The sequence below is a fragment of the Lissotriton vulgaris genome, chromosome 1_1 (genome assembly GCF_964263255.1).
Source record: "Lissotriton vulgaris chromosome 1_1, aLisVul1.2, whole genome shotgun sequence".
NCBI lineage: Eukaryota > Metazoa > Chordata > Amphibia > Caudata > Salamandridae > Lissotriton > Lissotriton vulgaris.
Window position 1 is genome coordinate 2,110,028,040 of NC_141685.1, and position 15,706 is coordinate 2,110,043,745.

Here is a 15,706-nt window from a genome sequence, read left to right on the forward strand (position 1 = left end):
CTAAGGGTACAACGAAGCACTTGGTGGACAGCAACTCTTGCAAACAGTGCAAGCTGGAGTAATGCCTATTTACAGCTTTGCAAAGGGGAAATCGTTAACTTTTGGGCCATTTTCGACAATGACCCCAGGATGAGTGGCAGCGAAAACAAACACTAGTGCTGGCGTTGTGCAAACATTGTGCAAATGGCTGACTTACTTATGGTTCTGACCAGTGATTGGATGATGGTTTTATGGAGAGCAGCTTGTGAAGGATGTAGTGAGCTGATGACTTGATGAAAGGGTGTGGTGCAGGTGTTGTCGCAGAGTCCTACCACGTTGGATTTCTTTTGGTGTTTTCCGTTTAGCAGTTTTTTCTTGGGCACATTTATGATTTCTCTGTTTTCTGTGTTCATGTAGAAAGTACCTCAGTGTATTTTGGGGGGTTGTTGCTTGTGGCATGCTTTGCCCGACCGTGTTCTCCAATTATGTATTTTAACACTTCTCTTTCAACCTTCCTCTGTGTGGTTGCTGCTATGGTACCATCAATGGGTGTATGAACTGTTGTATAATTTACTTAAATCGTTATTTTGGTCTTGCTAGCTGTTGAAAAGTGGCTTATTAGTAGTAGTAAATATATATTTACCACTGGAAATAAGCCCACTAATGGGGTCTAAGGCTCAGTATAGGTCTTAGAAAATGATTCCATGCTCAACCCTTGGTAGCTTGGCTGGGAGCAGGCAGGCTTAACTTTAAAGACAGGTATGTAAGCATATAAAAACACCAATTAAGTAAATAATCAAGACACAACTCACAGTAAAAATCCAACTCCAATTTATAGAAATAGGACATATTTATATCTTTAAAATGACACCAAAATCAAAAAAATACAATGTTGGGAACCGGAGATATGAATTTTTAACCACATGGCTGCTGGGCGTTTTCCCCCCCTGTGCTGGAAAATGCCATTTTAGTGGCACCATGACGAGCTCAGCTCGTCATCAGCACACGACACCTTTTGGTGATGACGCTCGTCATCAGCATCGAAAGGGTTAAAGATTGTAGTGGTACATGAGTAGTATTGGATGTAACCGTTCAGATATCGGCTTGATTTACACTTTTGCAGGTTCATCAGTGGATCTGCTTAATTCTCCTTATAACCTGCTTCAAGTCCTCTTGCCACATTTAGTTTGGAGGAGATATCGCCTATTTTGGCATTTCCTTCCCTTCCACTCTGACATTTACACCTTATTAGAACATTGAAATGTTGGGAGCTCCATTGAAGACAATGGAGTGCTCCATGTTTTTACGGGCCGGTAAAGGCCTGCAAAGCAACATTCCAATTATATTTTCAAAGGCCTCTCGGGGCCCAAGGGAATTTAAACCCCTCGAATTCCGAAAGGCCTTTCTTTTATTTGATGGAACATTCTGCCCTCTAGTGGTAGAATGTTCTAATGGCTTTATAGCCCAACGTAGCTGGGCTATACCGGCTATTAAAGCTCCGCTCCCTTGGTAAAGTCCCTCACCTTTGGCTCGGGCCTTTAACGCTGGACCGGGTCTTTAATAGCCGGCATAGCCCGCTACGATGGGCAATAAGGCTATAGTAGTACATTTTCAGGGCCATATTATTCTGCACACATAGAAAGTCAACCTAGTACTGTACGGATGGGTATTTTTGAATTCCCATTTCATGTATACTGCAATTGCTTAGGCCCTCCGTATTAGTTGCCTGGTTAATGGACTGAATTTATCTCACTCCTGTAGTTGCCAATACTGGGAGCACCAGTAACGTTGCGAGCCGATAAAATGTAGCCTTTCCTAGGCGGACTCTGAGGGTTCATTGAGAAATGAGGAATTCCTGAGGGAATCAATAATTCTGGGTTTGATTCTCATGGTAATTCCTCATTTTCCTTTGTAATTTTGCAAGGACATTTTGGTGTTTTTAGCTGCCAGAATCTCTGGGTGAATGTGAAGCGATCAGTGGTGGTCCTGTGATCTTCTAATTCTGATAGAGCCAGTAATTGCGGCTGCCAGCCCCATCAGAATTTAGAGGCCACTCGTAATGACAACATAGATGTATTAATCCATATGTACGGAAATGGTTTTGTAAACTGGGCTGTTAGCTTTTAGAAAGCGAGAATATTTGCTGAAGCACACTTCTAACTTTCAGCAATTTTAGCAAAATGGCAACCTAAATCTCTCAGAAATGCTGCAAATTTTAAAAGGGAGCAATGGTGAGCTATTTGCTGAACTCAATTGAAATTAATTAAATATTAATGTTAGGAAAAATCGGTGTGCACTGGAAAAATCACAAGGAAATTAATATCCTACATTGCATAATTACACAGAAGAACATTGAGTTTTAAGGAAAGAAAATAGATGTGGAAATTAATCATAACATTTTTTAATTCCAAAGCATTCATCAAAGGAGAAAGTTACAGGTGCCGTGCATAAGCCCTATTTATTGATGCTAGCTGTAGGTATCAACCGATCAACCTAGCCCTCTGCAGTCCAGCTTTGTCCAATGCTCTCCTTACCTCTCCCTATCCACCCTCCTTCGTAATTTGTTTCCATCATGTAGGGATTGTAGACAAACCTAAAATGGAACAGAAGAAAGACTTACTTGTAGTTTGCCTTTACCGACCTGTCATCTCCCAACGTGACAACAGCCTACGAGTCTTGTATCATGTGGGCTGTTTCCCAATGAACAGGCAACCCGTGTACCAGTGAAGCGCCGCAGTGCTGACGTCAGACGCATCCACAGACGCATGGTGAAGCGTCACTCCCAGGGCCAGCCCGCGCTTGGTTCGGTGGCTGAAAAAGCAGGTTTCTGGCTCTGTGAAGGCTTGAAGATTTGTTAATTGCCAAATACCGTGCTTCAAGCAAATACTTTATCAAATCGCTTAAAAGTTAAAACGAATTTAGACATCTTATATTTTGAAATGATAAGTGTCTGGTAAAAAAAAAACTATATTCCGGAGAAATGCCGAATTGATGTTTTATATAAATTGCCTTTTATTGTTTATTGAAGATTCTTGTTAAGAGAACTGCTTGCAGTGAATGAAAAAGTAACTTTACCCTGAGAATTCTATATTTTTATTTTTCCCAGAAACCCAACACGACTGGAAGAAAAGCTATGAGATCTGGTTCAATAATAGGGAAATATTTGGACGGTAAAACAACATTCAAAAGGTAATATAACATTGTTTCTGAATGCTGTCACAATAATATCCCCGAATTATACCTTACATATTTTTTCCTGCAAGAATTGTCTTTGTCATTTTTGGGTTCGCTTTTTCACATTCGCCTTTGCTAGAAAACAAAAAAACAACTATTGAGCTAAAAATTATATCACCAGAAACACAGCAGCTATTTCTGTCCAGCAGATCGTCTCAACAGTGGCTCAACCAAGATTACTCTTAGGAGAAGACTTTTCAAGAAAATGTGATCACATTTGTCATGACAACACACACACCACACCTAAGTTTTAACTTTTATTTCTCCAAATTAAAATATCAACAAGCCACAAGTATGCGTGCAGCTAGCCTGAGAGGACCATTATGAACCATTGTCTCCTTTAAACCCCCTAGGACCGCAAACTACCTTCCTCCTTACGTAAATCATGAAGGGAAAATACATAGTTCTCCCTTACATACGGTTCGGCTCTTCTCTGGCTGAGCTTCAACCTAATTATAGCAGTCGGTCACTTGATGTTTCTGTGAGAAATTCTGAGTTCACTCACCCATTGGAGCTTGGCAGAAACCACTAGGTCTTCTTAAGAGAATATGTATTTGATCTGCTAACTAGAGTACCAAGGGCAATAGTGAAGTAAGCAAATAATTTAATATTCACAAAAAACCTAATTAGTGATAACAAATTATACTGATTAAGAAGACACCAAAAAAACAAAAGCTAGATCAATATTTTTTTAGAAATTTGACAAAGATTGTGCACTGAAAGCAACGTGAAACATTAAAGTCAATGTTATCTTTTAGGATGCTGGTTGCCGGGTCATAAACACTTTCTGTATGTGAACTGTAAAGGACCAAGGTTAGATAGAGGCTGCTCCCTTTGCCCTTTCAAATGTTATGAAGGATTGGTAATTAGGGATCCTTGCAGCCGAATTGTGATGGCTAGATGTGTGTCGTTCGCCCCAGTCAACAGTTTTACCTTCAGCCATTTTGGAGGTCTAAATCCTTCAGTGGGGCAAGGCTGGAAGCTAATGCTTAATAGGTCTTCATTAGGTTGTATCCCTTCTATCCTGAGTCCCTCGGTAGCCTCACATTTCTCACTTGAAAGCTGCAAACAAGAACTCTTTGCCAGCACCTTGTTTCAGTCATCCGGAAGTGGCAGCTTTTTTTTCAAAAGTTTAATATTTCTTGTCTAGTGCTCCAATTTTCCACAAACTTTCAAAGACCCTTCCTTAGTTAATAGACTCAAGGGCGTCTGGTGTTAATGGGCCATGGAGGTCGTCGCCCAACTATCCAAAGGGGAGAGGAAAGACGAGGAGAAAAAGCACCCGCAGCTGGAAAGAAATAACCACTTGCTGCTCAGTAATTAAGTGAGCCGAATCTGTCTCTTTTCAAGGGGGGAGGCAGATAGATTTGGACATGTCCTGATGCGCATGTGCCAGAAGGGCGAAGTATTCTTCCACCTGCAGGCACATGCTACAGCAGTTACATTATTTCAGAGGGAGAGGTGCATTTCAGTGCCTTTGATAAGTGTGCTTTTGGGGCGGACATACAGGGGCCCTGGGAGGAGTTAACAAAACTCCATTCCTTTCAACTGAAGGGGCAGGGCAGGCTGAAGGGGACAATGAGGTGGGGGGTGTCATCACGAGAGGGTGCAGGTTGTAGGTGGGGTCTCTCGCTTCAGATTAATTTGCAATAATTTTTGTACTGCATTTTTTCACTTTTAAAAACGTTGTGAAGCAGAGGCAGAGCCCTTCACTTTAAAGAATGCCTCTCTTCTGCTTAACCCCAGTGAGTACCCTCTGGTTCTTGACTCTACCCGTCTTGGGGCAATCCTTTCTCTCGTCCTCGCTTCCTTCCACCGGCTTTCTGTGGTTCCCTGCGGAGTGAATGTATTGCTTGCTGCTGAGCACTGGGCAGCCGTGTTTTCAAAAAGGTGCCTATGTTTTTCATCTTGAAGGCTTTTATTAGAGAGAAACCATCTGATTGCATGAGTTGTTTGAGCCCGTATTATGTCTTAGAAATAAACTAACTATATTGTCAGCTCAGCGTGTTTGGGTTCCTCTGCAGAGATCTGCGAAACTTTGTGTTAGCGAGTCCCGGCTACAGTGAGATACTTTAGCGTGTTTATGCGCCTCCTTTGACGAATTATGTGCATAGTGCTGGATCTAGGGGCCATATTATCTAGAAAGGGCGATACATTATCGCCGCTTTTATCGGCAGGAAACTGCAGCTAAAGCGGCAATAATGGGCTTCAAAATATGTCCTTGTGAATTCCCATAGCAGCCCAGGTTCTGGTGTTAACCTGGGCTGCTATTGGAATTCACAAGGGCATATTATCAAGCCCATTATCGCCACTTTGGCGACAGTTTCCTGCCGATATAAGCAGTGATAATGTATCGCCCTTTCTCAATAATATGGCCCTGGGTTCCAACCACTAACAAATGAGTCGATGGATTAATCTACAATAGGGATGTTTGTGGGCCTGCTGCGGAGAACCTTGTGCAGTTTGCTGTCCTTGTGGCCGATTACACTATGTGTACTTTGAAGGTGATCACAACTGACTTCACTACTAGTGCTCGTAGCATTTTTATGGTGCTGCAAACCTACTACACATGGACAGCAAAGAGGTTGCTTCCCCATACGGTTGCTCCTGCAGGGTGACCTTACCTCTCCTCAAGTGGCTCTGGTTGTGTTCTGACATCTTAACGGGCTATTGCTGCTGCTGAAAGATCTGTGTGCAACCAACACCCCTACTGAAGCGATCTTAAACATTGCTTTTTACAGTGCAAAGAAGCCCCATGACTGTGGCACTGAGTGACAGACATTTCTGAAAACTAGACACATGGTGGAGTCCGAGAAGGTGTGGCTTGCCTGGATCTCCCTCAACGTTTTCTTCACCCAGAATGTCCTTCAAACTTCAAGTTTGCTAAAATATCATAAAACAAACAATGAATCTGATGCAAACTAGAGTGTTTTTCGGCCTCTTCACGGGTATTACGCGGTATATAAATTCTACATTGCAGTATGAGAATATATACCCTGGTTGTCTTATATATTATAGCACAAGGAAGCTTTTCACCTTAGTACATTAGATTTTGTGAACTGGATTTATTAAAAGTGAGAGTTTTTATATATGAACTGAGTAACATTCCTCAACCTGACTCCTGCCCTGATGACAATGACACAAGTCCTTAACCTACGCAATTGGTTGCCAGTGGGGCTGGATGAGCCCTAAACCACCTTTTTCTTTTTCTGTTAATAAGAGACCAGACTCCCTGGTGTCCTTTAGAGTCCAAAATCCAAGAGAAAACAGGTATGGGCTACAGTCTTATCCTAGGGAAGATAGAAATTCCCACAGTTGACTACTTGTTTATTTTTCTTGATTCCAAGCCACATGTTCTTTTTAATGTGGTTTGAGCCCTAATATATAATGCTATCCTAGAAATGATTACTGCATATTTCAAACCTCTAATAGTTGAGTTCTCACACAATCGTCGCTTTAATTTCTCAACAAGTTCTGTGTCTCATGACAAAATCACGCACACAAAGCATCATTTTCCAGTTTTCCAAGGTGACCAAATAGTTTTAGCTAAAATTCTCACCCTACTTTTCTTGCTCCATCTTTTGTCTGCCTAGGTCACCTCTCATGACCAAAGTGAAACACAGCAGTTTTGAGTCACGCATGTGTGAACATGGCCATAAAATCAGATGGGTGCCTCTGTGATCCCTTTCTTCAGAAGGCTTCCCTAGGGTTCTTCGTTTTTCACATGTGGGTGCAATCAGAAAATGTAGAAAGCTTCTTTATGTAGGCGACCTGAGATAGGGTTTCCCCTTCCTTTGACATATTTGCTAAGCTAGACATTTTTATACACCTGTCACGCAGGGAGAATTCGGGACAGGAGAGTCAGGAAGCAAATTGTACCAGGGTGCTTACTGATCTGTGACCCATTTCCATTTATCACATTTTATTTCCTGACGGAGGAGGTTCTACGGTAGGTAATTACTGGTGGTCTATGGGAAGTCATCCAGCAGCAACCTTTGGCCTACTAGTGATTTTTATTTTTCCTAATAAGTCAAATATCATGAGTATGGGGGTTGCTACAGTTTCTGTAATCACTTGTGTGATAAAATGGAAACAATGCAGTATTTTTCCTTTCTGTGATAATTCTTAGTTTGTAATGAATTTATGGGATGAATGGAATTGTGTATGGTGGGAATGTGAGTTCCTCTGCATGGTAAACAGGCAAGTACCCCAGATCTGGGTGACGCAACCGCACCTGATAACCGATATTTGGTCTTTGTTGGTCCTGCTCATATGCTAATCCAGTGTGCTTGAGTGCTAAAAACCATGCCAGAATCGAAAGCCCAAAGCACGGTTCTGACACTGGGAGGGACACAACAAGCGTGCACAATAGCTGACCTGGGACTACTCTCCATTTTTTGGGATCCTGACATTAAGCCTTGGTAACGGGATATCATTTTTATAATTCCAGTACTGAATAGACCTTGTTCTCTGAATCAGTAGATACTCCTTGCTCCACAAGTGTAAAGTATAACTTTATGAGATACCCAGACAGTTGTTGTGATATTCATTGTGCCTGTAGTGTGCGTTTTGAGTAAACCATGCATCATCCCAGGACACTGCATTGTTGTGAGCGTGAGATTACTGAGCCGAAGGATCCATATTTTATTGCCCCTTGATTTACATTGCACAAACTGGCAGTTGTGTTACAGCCTGTGAGGACAGCACAGGCAGGTAGTAAAAGATCTTCTCATCAGTTGGGGACTATCTTTCATAAGCATTTTACTGTGCTCTGCCTGGTCCACTCTGTGGCATACATATATAAGAAGCATGATATGTAGGGCATCCTTGGCTAGATAGCTAATGTCCTTGCTATAATGCCTTATAAAGATTCCACAGGGAAAAGATGCTTCGTAAATGTATTGTATAGCTGCCAAGTATGCCAGGTCCAAGCATGTTGAGCAAATACATTCCAAGCCTTTTCTTTTCTTTTCATTCTGAGACTTGTAGTCCTATTTTTATAATGGAATAAACAAGACTACAAGTCCTAGAATTGAAAGAAAAACCTTGACAGGACCATCTGCCTGGGGCTGTGTTTTTTGGTAGCCTTTATTGGCTGGCGCACTGTGTTTTTCTTATTTTTCAGTTCCTTGGCCAGGGTTCTTTAAGCCATGTCCTCGGAAGTCATGATGTTTCACATTGAGAAGTCCTGATGGTCAGTGGCCTTCCAGAGAGGTCCCGGCTTACTTAAAGACTTCAGACAATTAGGTAGTAATTGGCCCCTTACTCAGATTAATTTGGTGCCACTGAAACATGAATATGTGTAAGAAGTGGGGTTGTTGGTTGACTAGGGTGTGAGCCCTGGTCAAGCAGCAACCACAGTCCTTGTCAGGGTAAGGCACAAGTAAATCCCAAATTAACCTGTGCTCAACCCCCTGGTAACTTTGCACTGAGCAGTCAGGATTCATTTGTAAAGTATTTGTGCAACTCTTAAGACAGTAACACAGTGGAAATACACCATAAAAAGATTCCACATCAAATTGGAAACATAGAGTAATTTTAAATAAAAAACACAATACCGAAACAACAAAAATCTAATTTTAAAGATTTAGAAAAAATAGAGCAAAAAAGCACAAGTGCCAACTGTGGATATCTGATCGATCTAGACCTGTAAACAGTCACAGGTTTAGGCTAACCACGATGAAGTGTGGGCCAGCTCCATGGGATCCAGTTAGGCATGCTGAACAGAGTCCCTTAAATCCCGGTTAGCAGAGCATCGGGAGTTGCGAAGCTGTGCTGTGAAGTTCATCAGCATTGTCGAGGCTGCTGTTGACAAGACAAATGAGGGCCTGAGTGGAAAATGCATCGCGCAGTAATTGTTCCGGGGAGATGGCAGGCGCGATGAGATGCAGGTCTTTGCGACGGCTCATCTTCGCAGCAGCAATGATGCATCGGTTCTGCTTGAGGTTGTTCTGTGCAGCAGAGGAGATAAGTCGGTTCTGTTGGATCCACTGGTGCTAGCAAAGCACTGTAAGCCCACATCCATGGGTCTAGGCCTGGTATGGCACCACTTGTCAGCATAGACTCAGGGACTCAGTCCAGGTGCAGGTGCAAGGTTGTTGAAAGCCTATAGTGTCCCTGACGTCTCAGATCAGGAGGCCAGCCAACTAGCCCTTGGAGTCCCTCTGGGGTTCTGGGTCCAGTTCTTCTTACCCAGGCAAGAGTGAAGCAGGCATAAATTCAGCACAGAAGGGCAGCAGTCCTTCACAGCAGCAGTCCAGCAGAGCCATGGTCCTTTCAGCAGAACAGCAGCCCTTCTTCCTGGGAAAGTATCCACATGTCCAGAAGTGTACAGAAGAAATGGTGTCTGAGGTCCATATTTACACCCAGTTATACCTTTGAAGTGGAGGAGAAGCTTCCCTTTGAAGTGCATAGGTGCCCTGCCTCCTCTGCCATGGCTCCAGACTAACGACCGGGGGTATGCAGTACTTTGTGCGGAAGCAGGACACAACCAAGTGTAGGTAAGCGGAGCCCAGCTTCTTCCTCCCATCCTGACAGTGAGGGCCCATCCAGGCATGCATAAGGTCACTATTGTGTGTGGCTGTTTATGGGGAATACACAAAGCCCAACTTTACCCAGTTATATGACCTAGAGGCAGACTGTGGCAACTAAATGGCTAAGGCAGGAAAATGCCAACTACCAAAGGGGATGATAAAAGTGGCATTTTCAAATTTTTAATTTAAAATCGCACTTCACCCATAAGTTACGATTTTTCATTAAATTCCAAAAGCAACTAACATTAACTGGTTACCTATTCCCATTTGGAAATTACAGCCTATTAAATGTAATAAAGTAACTCCAATGTTACCTTATGGGAGAGGTAGGCTTTGCAGTACTGAAAAATAAATGTAAGTGTAATACGTCTAAAATTTAAAAATGCCCTACTTTTTAAATACATTGCACCCTGCCATCTGGGCTGTCTAGGGCTTACCAGAGGGTTGATTTACATGTATTGAAAAGGAAGGTTTAGGCCTGCAAAAACTGGTATTTTTCCAGGTCAAATGGCAGTTTTAAACTGCACACACAGACTGTAATGGCAGGCCTGAAAAATGTTGAAAGTGCTACTTGAATGGGTGGTGCAACCAGTGCTGCAGGACCACTAGTAGCTTTTAATGTACAGGCCCTGGGCACCGGTAGTGTCACTTTACTAGGGTGTTACAAGTAAGTTGGGTATAAGTCAATTTGACAATATTTTAAGGAGTGAACACACGCCCTTTAGCACTGGTTAGCAGTGGTAAAGTGCCCAGAATCCTATAGGCAGCAAAACACAAGATCAACAAAAACAGTGGGAGTGAAGGCAAAAGGTTTGAGGGAAGACCACCCCAAGGCTGACAGGTCTAACACTATTGATAATTATATAAAAGTGCTTTGTACTTGATTGCGGCACTCTGTGGTTTTAAAAAGGCATTTCCAAGCCCCTTTGTTTAGTTATTTCCCTGACTGCATCAGATTGTGCTTTGCTGCTCAGTGGCCTTGTCATATTGATTGTGCCGCCCCATCTAGTGTTTTTTTTGCAGATGGGATTTTAGTTTACAAAAGAGCAAACCGAGAAATACATGTGCATTTACTTTGAAATGTTTGTAACTTGTGTTGAGGAAAACAAATAAGGTTCTAACTCTGCATAATACCTTATAGTGCATACTCATTGAGACTTGTTTCCCTGTTTAGATTTTATTTGTATTCATATTTTCAATATAGGAAAACTGATAATCCAAATATACATTATACCGAAGGCTGAATGTGAGAACTAAGACATGCAGCGCCTTATGATTAAATCAGATGTTCTTTGGCTTTGAATTCAACTGAAAGCCAGTAAGTCAGTGTTAAATTCAAGGCGGAAGGATACGAATAACAGGTGTGTAACAGTGGCATAACTAAGCTCTGACGTGGGTCCCGTACACATTGTAACCTAGCTTTAACTGGTCAATAAGCCCATAACTAGGATAACACTGGGTCTGGGTTTCTTATGTTCTTGTTTGGGGCGGACCTGGCTTGGCAGTTCGGGCTGGACTGTTCCGATTGGAGCAGGGTAAAGACTGATTTACATACTGCTGGGTCCAAACTGAGGTGGCATGGTGTGCAAAATAAGATGTACTGGGATGCAGCCCGAATAATTACCAGTTGCAAAGATAAATTCAAGCATTCCACTAATCACTTTTTTGTGAACCTGGAAAATTGGCAGCTTAAGGAGTGGACTCTTTGCATTTTATAACCACTCACAGGTAGTCCCAGTTGAGAGTATCAAATTATTCTTTAAATTGGTAGAGGGCACAGCCGCTACTAGTGGTGTTTCATCCAATACTCTAAATAGCTGTCTCATATTAAAAGATGTATTGGGATTTGGAATAAATAATTTCCGCTCTTTGGTTATCAGTGCTTGTAGGTGTGGTAGCAAGTGACCGGCAAAGACTTTACCGAAAACTATATAGTCCAGTGGCCTATAAAAGGCAACATCAAGAGCATCTTTTCCTGGTTTGGGAATATTTGCTATCAATGTTTCCCTGGCAGTTGCTGGGACCGATTGGTTCGCAAGAGCATCAGTTTAGACGTTCACCAGACTTGAAATCACTAACAAAGCATATGTTTGATAAAGTTCTGCTGGTAGGCTGTCTGCTCCCTGTGTCTTCCCCACTGTCATATCTTTAAGTGCGGCATTAACATCTTCCTGCATGACTGTCAAGTCATAGTCAAAAGTTTTATTTGCATAATTAGTTAAAATTGTTACAAAATCCGCATGATAAATAACAGTGCAAAATTTAAAATACTGAAAATATTGTCTCTCAGTCTCTCTTTTTGTTGGGGACTGGGCATATAAGATCCAGGGGTTAGGGTGACCCTGTTGTCCCACCAACTGGCTGAGCCTCCTGTTCTGTTAGTTCTAGGCATTTTCTTGCTTCTGCCATGAATTTAACTCCACAGCATGCCAGGATTATGGAGGAGCCTCCAAGCCAGCTTGTGACTGCATGTCTGCAGGAGCGGATGTTTAGCGCGTTGAATATGGGTTTCAATAGGAGTAATCTCTGTCTTATCAGGGCCGGACATATACAGAAAAGGTGGACAAGGTTTCAGTTTTGTAACCGCAGAGGCGACATTGGTTTCATGGTTGCAGCCTTCAGGTAATCCACTCAGATGGCTTCTTGCAATGACTTGGTAGTGCTATGTTCTACATATGTCATTGAGACCCTGATTCTGGAGGCCATCTAGAGATCATCTGCTGTTCTGTATGTTATGCTTGGACACATTTTTGTTCCTGCAGTTACAGTATCAGTATGTGTGTTGCGAGATAAGTTATCAGTGGTGTTACCATACAAGGTTTCAAGTGAGATATCACAGAAAGTCCTTGCTGTGGGTGCTGCTGCTCTTTCCTGTGTAGCTTGTTTCTTAGTGGTGCATTGAGATCCAGTGTTGCCTCTTTTTAGTTGTCATCATCATTTCGAGGGTGGTGTTGCTTATTATTCTTGGCCATCCCTAGCTGCTTTATATTGTTCCAACCACTCCAAGGCACTTTTTGGCTCATTGAAGAATAATGTATGTTCATCCAATATCTCCTTATGACATCGCAGATACAAAAGCATATACTTTATCCTTTTATTCCTCATAGCCTTTTTAACTTCCAAAAAGGAAACTGGTACCCATTGCACTGCCATAGTTTTTAAGATGAAAGTGACCCGCAGTTCCGAGCCTCCTGGAATATTAGGTCATGGTTCTAGTGCAAAAGTCTTGTGACCGTTCGGCGTCTGTTACTCTGGCTGGGGGCTTCTTGCTGATACCATGTGGGCCCTCTCCAAAGCAAAGAACTTATATAAGCCCTATGGTACTACTTCAATGGTCAACCAATGTTCCAAGAAAGCAAACATATCAGTTCCTTCAATTTCGTCGGAGAGGTCAATCAGGTGGAACATTCTTCTGTTAGCCCCTTCTGTATTTTCCACTCTCTTGTCCAACATGTCTACTCTCATACTCTCATTGTTAGGGCTGTCAGTTGTCTGTGATAGTTGGTGACAGGAGTTCAACTCTCCCAAACTGTCTTCATTCTGCTTCAATTTGTCCCCTAATTTATGGTGGTCAACATGCAAAATATTCATGTCAATGTCTAATTTATCACTGTTAGATTCACAAATTTCCCTGGACTTGTTGATGGCTGCTAATATTTTATCCAGCTTAGTATCAGGGGCATGAGGTGGCAGGGCTGTGTCCTGCATCAATGTGGGGACAACCATACCATTTATGTGTGTTGGCATGGCCTCAGGACTCTTTTGCAGGCCCCGTTTGTAGCCTTCCCGACCCTGGTCCTGCCCATCTTTCCAGTCGCACTGTGATGGACGCAGTGTCTCGCCTCCACAGTCCAAGCGTAAAGCTCCAGCACCTCTACTGTAAGTACTCACTTTGATGTCCTCAGGAGTTGAGCATTGAGACTAATCATTGAGGGCACACCTCAGCCTTGTGTTGAGGCGCTGCAGCATTCAGAGTGTTTCCTCTCTGCAGCACTAATTGGCCTTCTTTTGCCAGAACTCCTATGCTGTATGTTTAGATGTTCCTAGCCGTGGCTATGAGACATGTCACAGTTGTGTCTCCATCTAATGATGACCTCCCAGTATCCTGCTGTGGAGCCGGCTGCAGTGCATAGGATCATACCTCATCTTTAAAGTGACGGATCAGTGCTCATTATACCATCCCTCATTGTGCGCCCCATGTCCCTTTATGTGGGTCCCTGGGGGAATCTGTCTGTTCCTGCAACCATAAGCACTCACGTTTGCCATTGATATCATGTGGCCTTTAACATTTATAACTCTGTTACACCAACAGGATCCAAGTTCAATACAAGTTTATTTAGACCAATGGTCCCGAAACGTTTTAAAACCACATCAATAAAACATGAGTAAAAATTCTAATATCGCAATTTATTATTTGACCTCATAAAATTTCATAAAGTACACTCAGCATTCCCTTTGACATTTCATATCACGTAGGCCACACAGTACTATAAAACAGGCAAATCAGTTCAAAATGCTACTGAAGAATTCTTTAACTTTTTGGATAAACTTCCCCATGGCACACGCTATGTCTAAATTACTCATTTCAGTTAAGAGGTTTACTGCTTGAGCCCTATTTTTAATATCGTATTTTTTAAAAATTGGGCATAAAAACTCTTTTCATATCTCTAAGAGTTTCTGACAATCCAGTAGTAGATGTTGGATATCACATGTTGTTCCAAAAGTGCAGGTGCATTTTCCCTTGCAATCAATCATAAATCTTTTTACCCCGTTATTCACATAACATGGGTTTACCCCGATCCTTAACCTTAGCAGTTCTCTTCTCAACCAGCAGCTAGGTAGCCTATCAATATAGGGGTAGTGTTATTCATTTTGCCACGCTAGCGCCATGAAACATACAGAATTTTTTCTCAAGAGGTAATCCTTGTCCTGAGCTCGGGAAATTTATTTACCCAGGTCCCTAAGTTCCCTCTTGTTGATCTTTATTTGGAGAGTCTTGGGGCACATTGTAATCTTCATAGTGCGTCACGCCTTGGTGATCATAGCTCTTGTCCCTTTTGCCCATATTAGCTCACTCTTTACAATCTCATTTCTTCACCATTGTGAGATTTTATGATCTTCCCCGTGTCCATGCACTGCCAGAAACGCAATAGGACCATACAAGCAGTTATAGCCCATGATGTTTTTTTCCCATTTCTAATCTCACTGCCTGGATTATTGAGGATTTGGGCAATGAAAATAAGTTTTGCAGAGTGTTACCCTCCTCTAAGTCCCATTAGTTTTTACCATTCAAATAAAGCACTTCTGCACCATGCAAAAATTGGGGTGGTATCATTGAAGAGTAAGCTTTTAGGACTGGTCTATCGAACATGTCACCATATGCACAGTGGAATCTTTTTTGTCCCCTGACCGATGCTGATGCCCTCAGCTCTAGTACATCTAGATGAGTATGCCACTGCATACTTCTCTTGAACCACATACCCAGGTACCTATATTCTGCAACCTTTTCCAACTATTTGGGGCCCAGAACCCAAGTGAACCCTATTTCCCTACGACCGAAGCATAAGATCTTTGTCTTCTCCATATTGACAACGAGTTTTTTGCAATGGCAATAGTCATTAAACCTGTTTAGTTTTCTTTGTAGGCCAATCTCTGTTTGATCCATAATTATTGGATCGTCCGTGTAGAGAAGATAAGAATTATGTTTCCCATCTTGTTTCGGGCTTGCCCTACTCACATTACCAAGGGTTGACTTCAAGTCTGCAATAAACAGGGAAAATGGCAGGTGGTCCAGTACGCACCCCTCCGCAACCCATTGCCAATCTAGATTTTCTGAGGCAAGCTTCCATCTACATTTAAGATTATCTAGGCCCAATTATTCGTATGAAGTGCTTGAATCAGCCCTAACAAGTCCCTTGGTATATTATATCCAGTCAGAGTCTCTCACAGCTGCTCCCGGT

General features: G+C 42.3%; 1 protein-coding gene across 2 annotated transcripts in view; it reads left to right on the forward strand.

Annotated features, from left to right (window-relative positions):
- CRACR2A (calcium release activated channel regulator 2A) overlaps window positions 1–15,706 on the forward strand; it is a 930,414-nt gene that overhangs the window by 712,143 nt on the left and 202,565 nt on the right. For both annotated transcript variants that reach the window (XM_086921478.1, XM_086921488.1), the window contains one exon: window positions 3,086–3,168. In XM_086921478.1, the coding sequence (XP_086777604.1) occupies window positions 3,086–3,168 (83 nt within the window). The remainder of the gene's footprint in view (window positions 1–3,085; window positions 3,169–15,706) is intronic.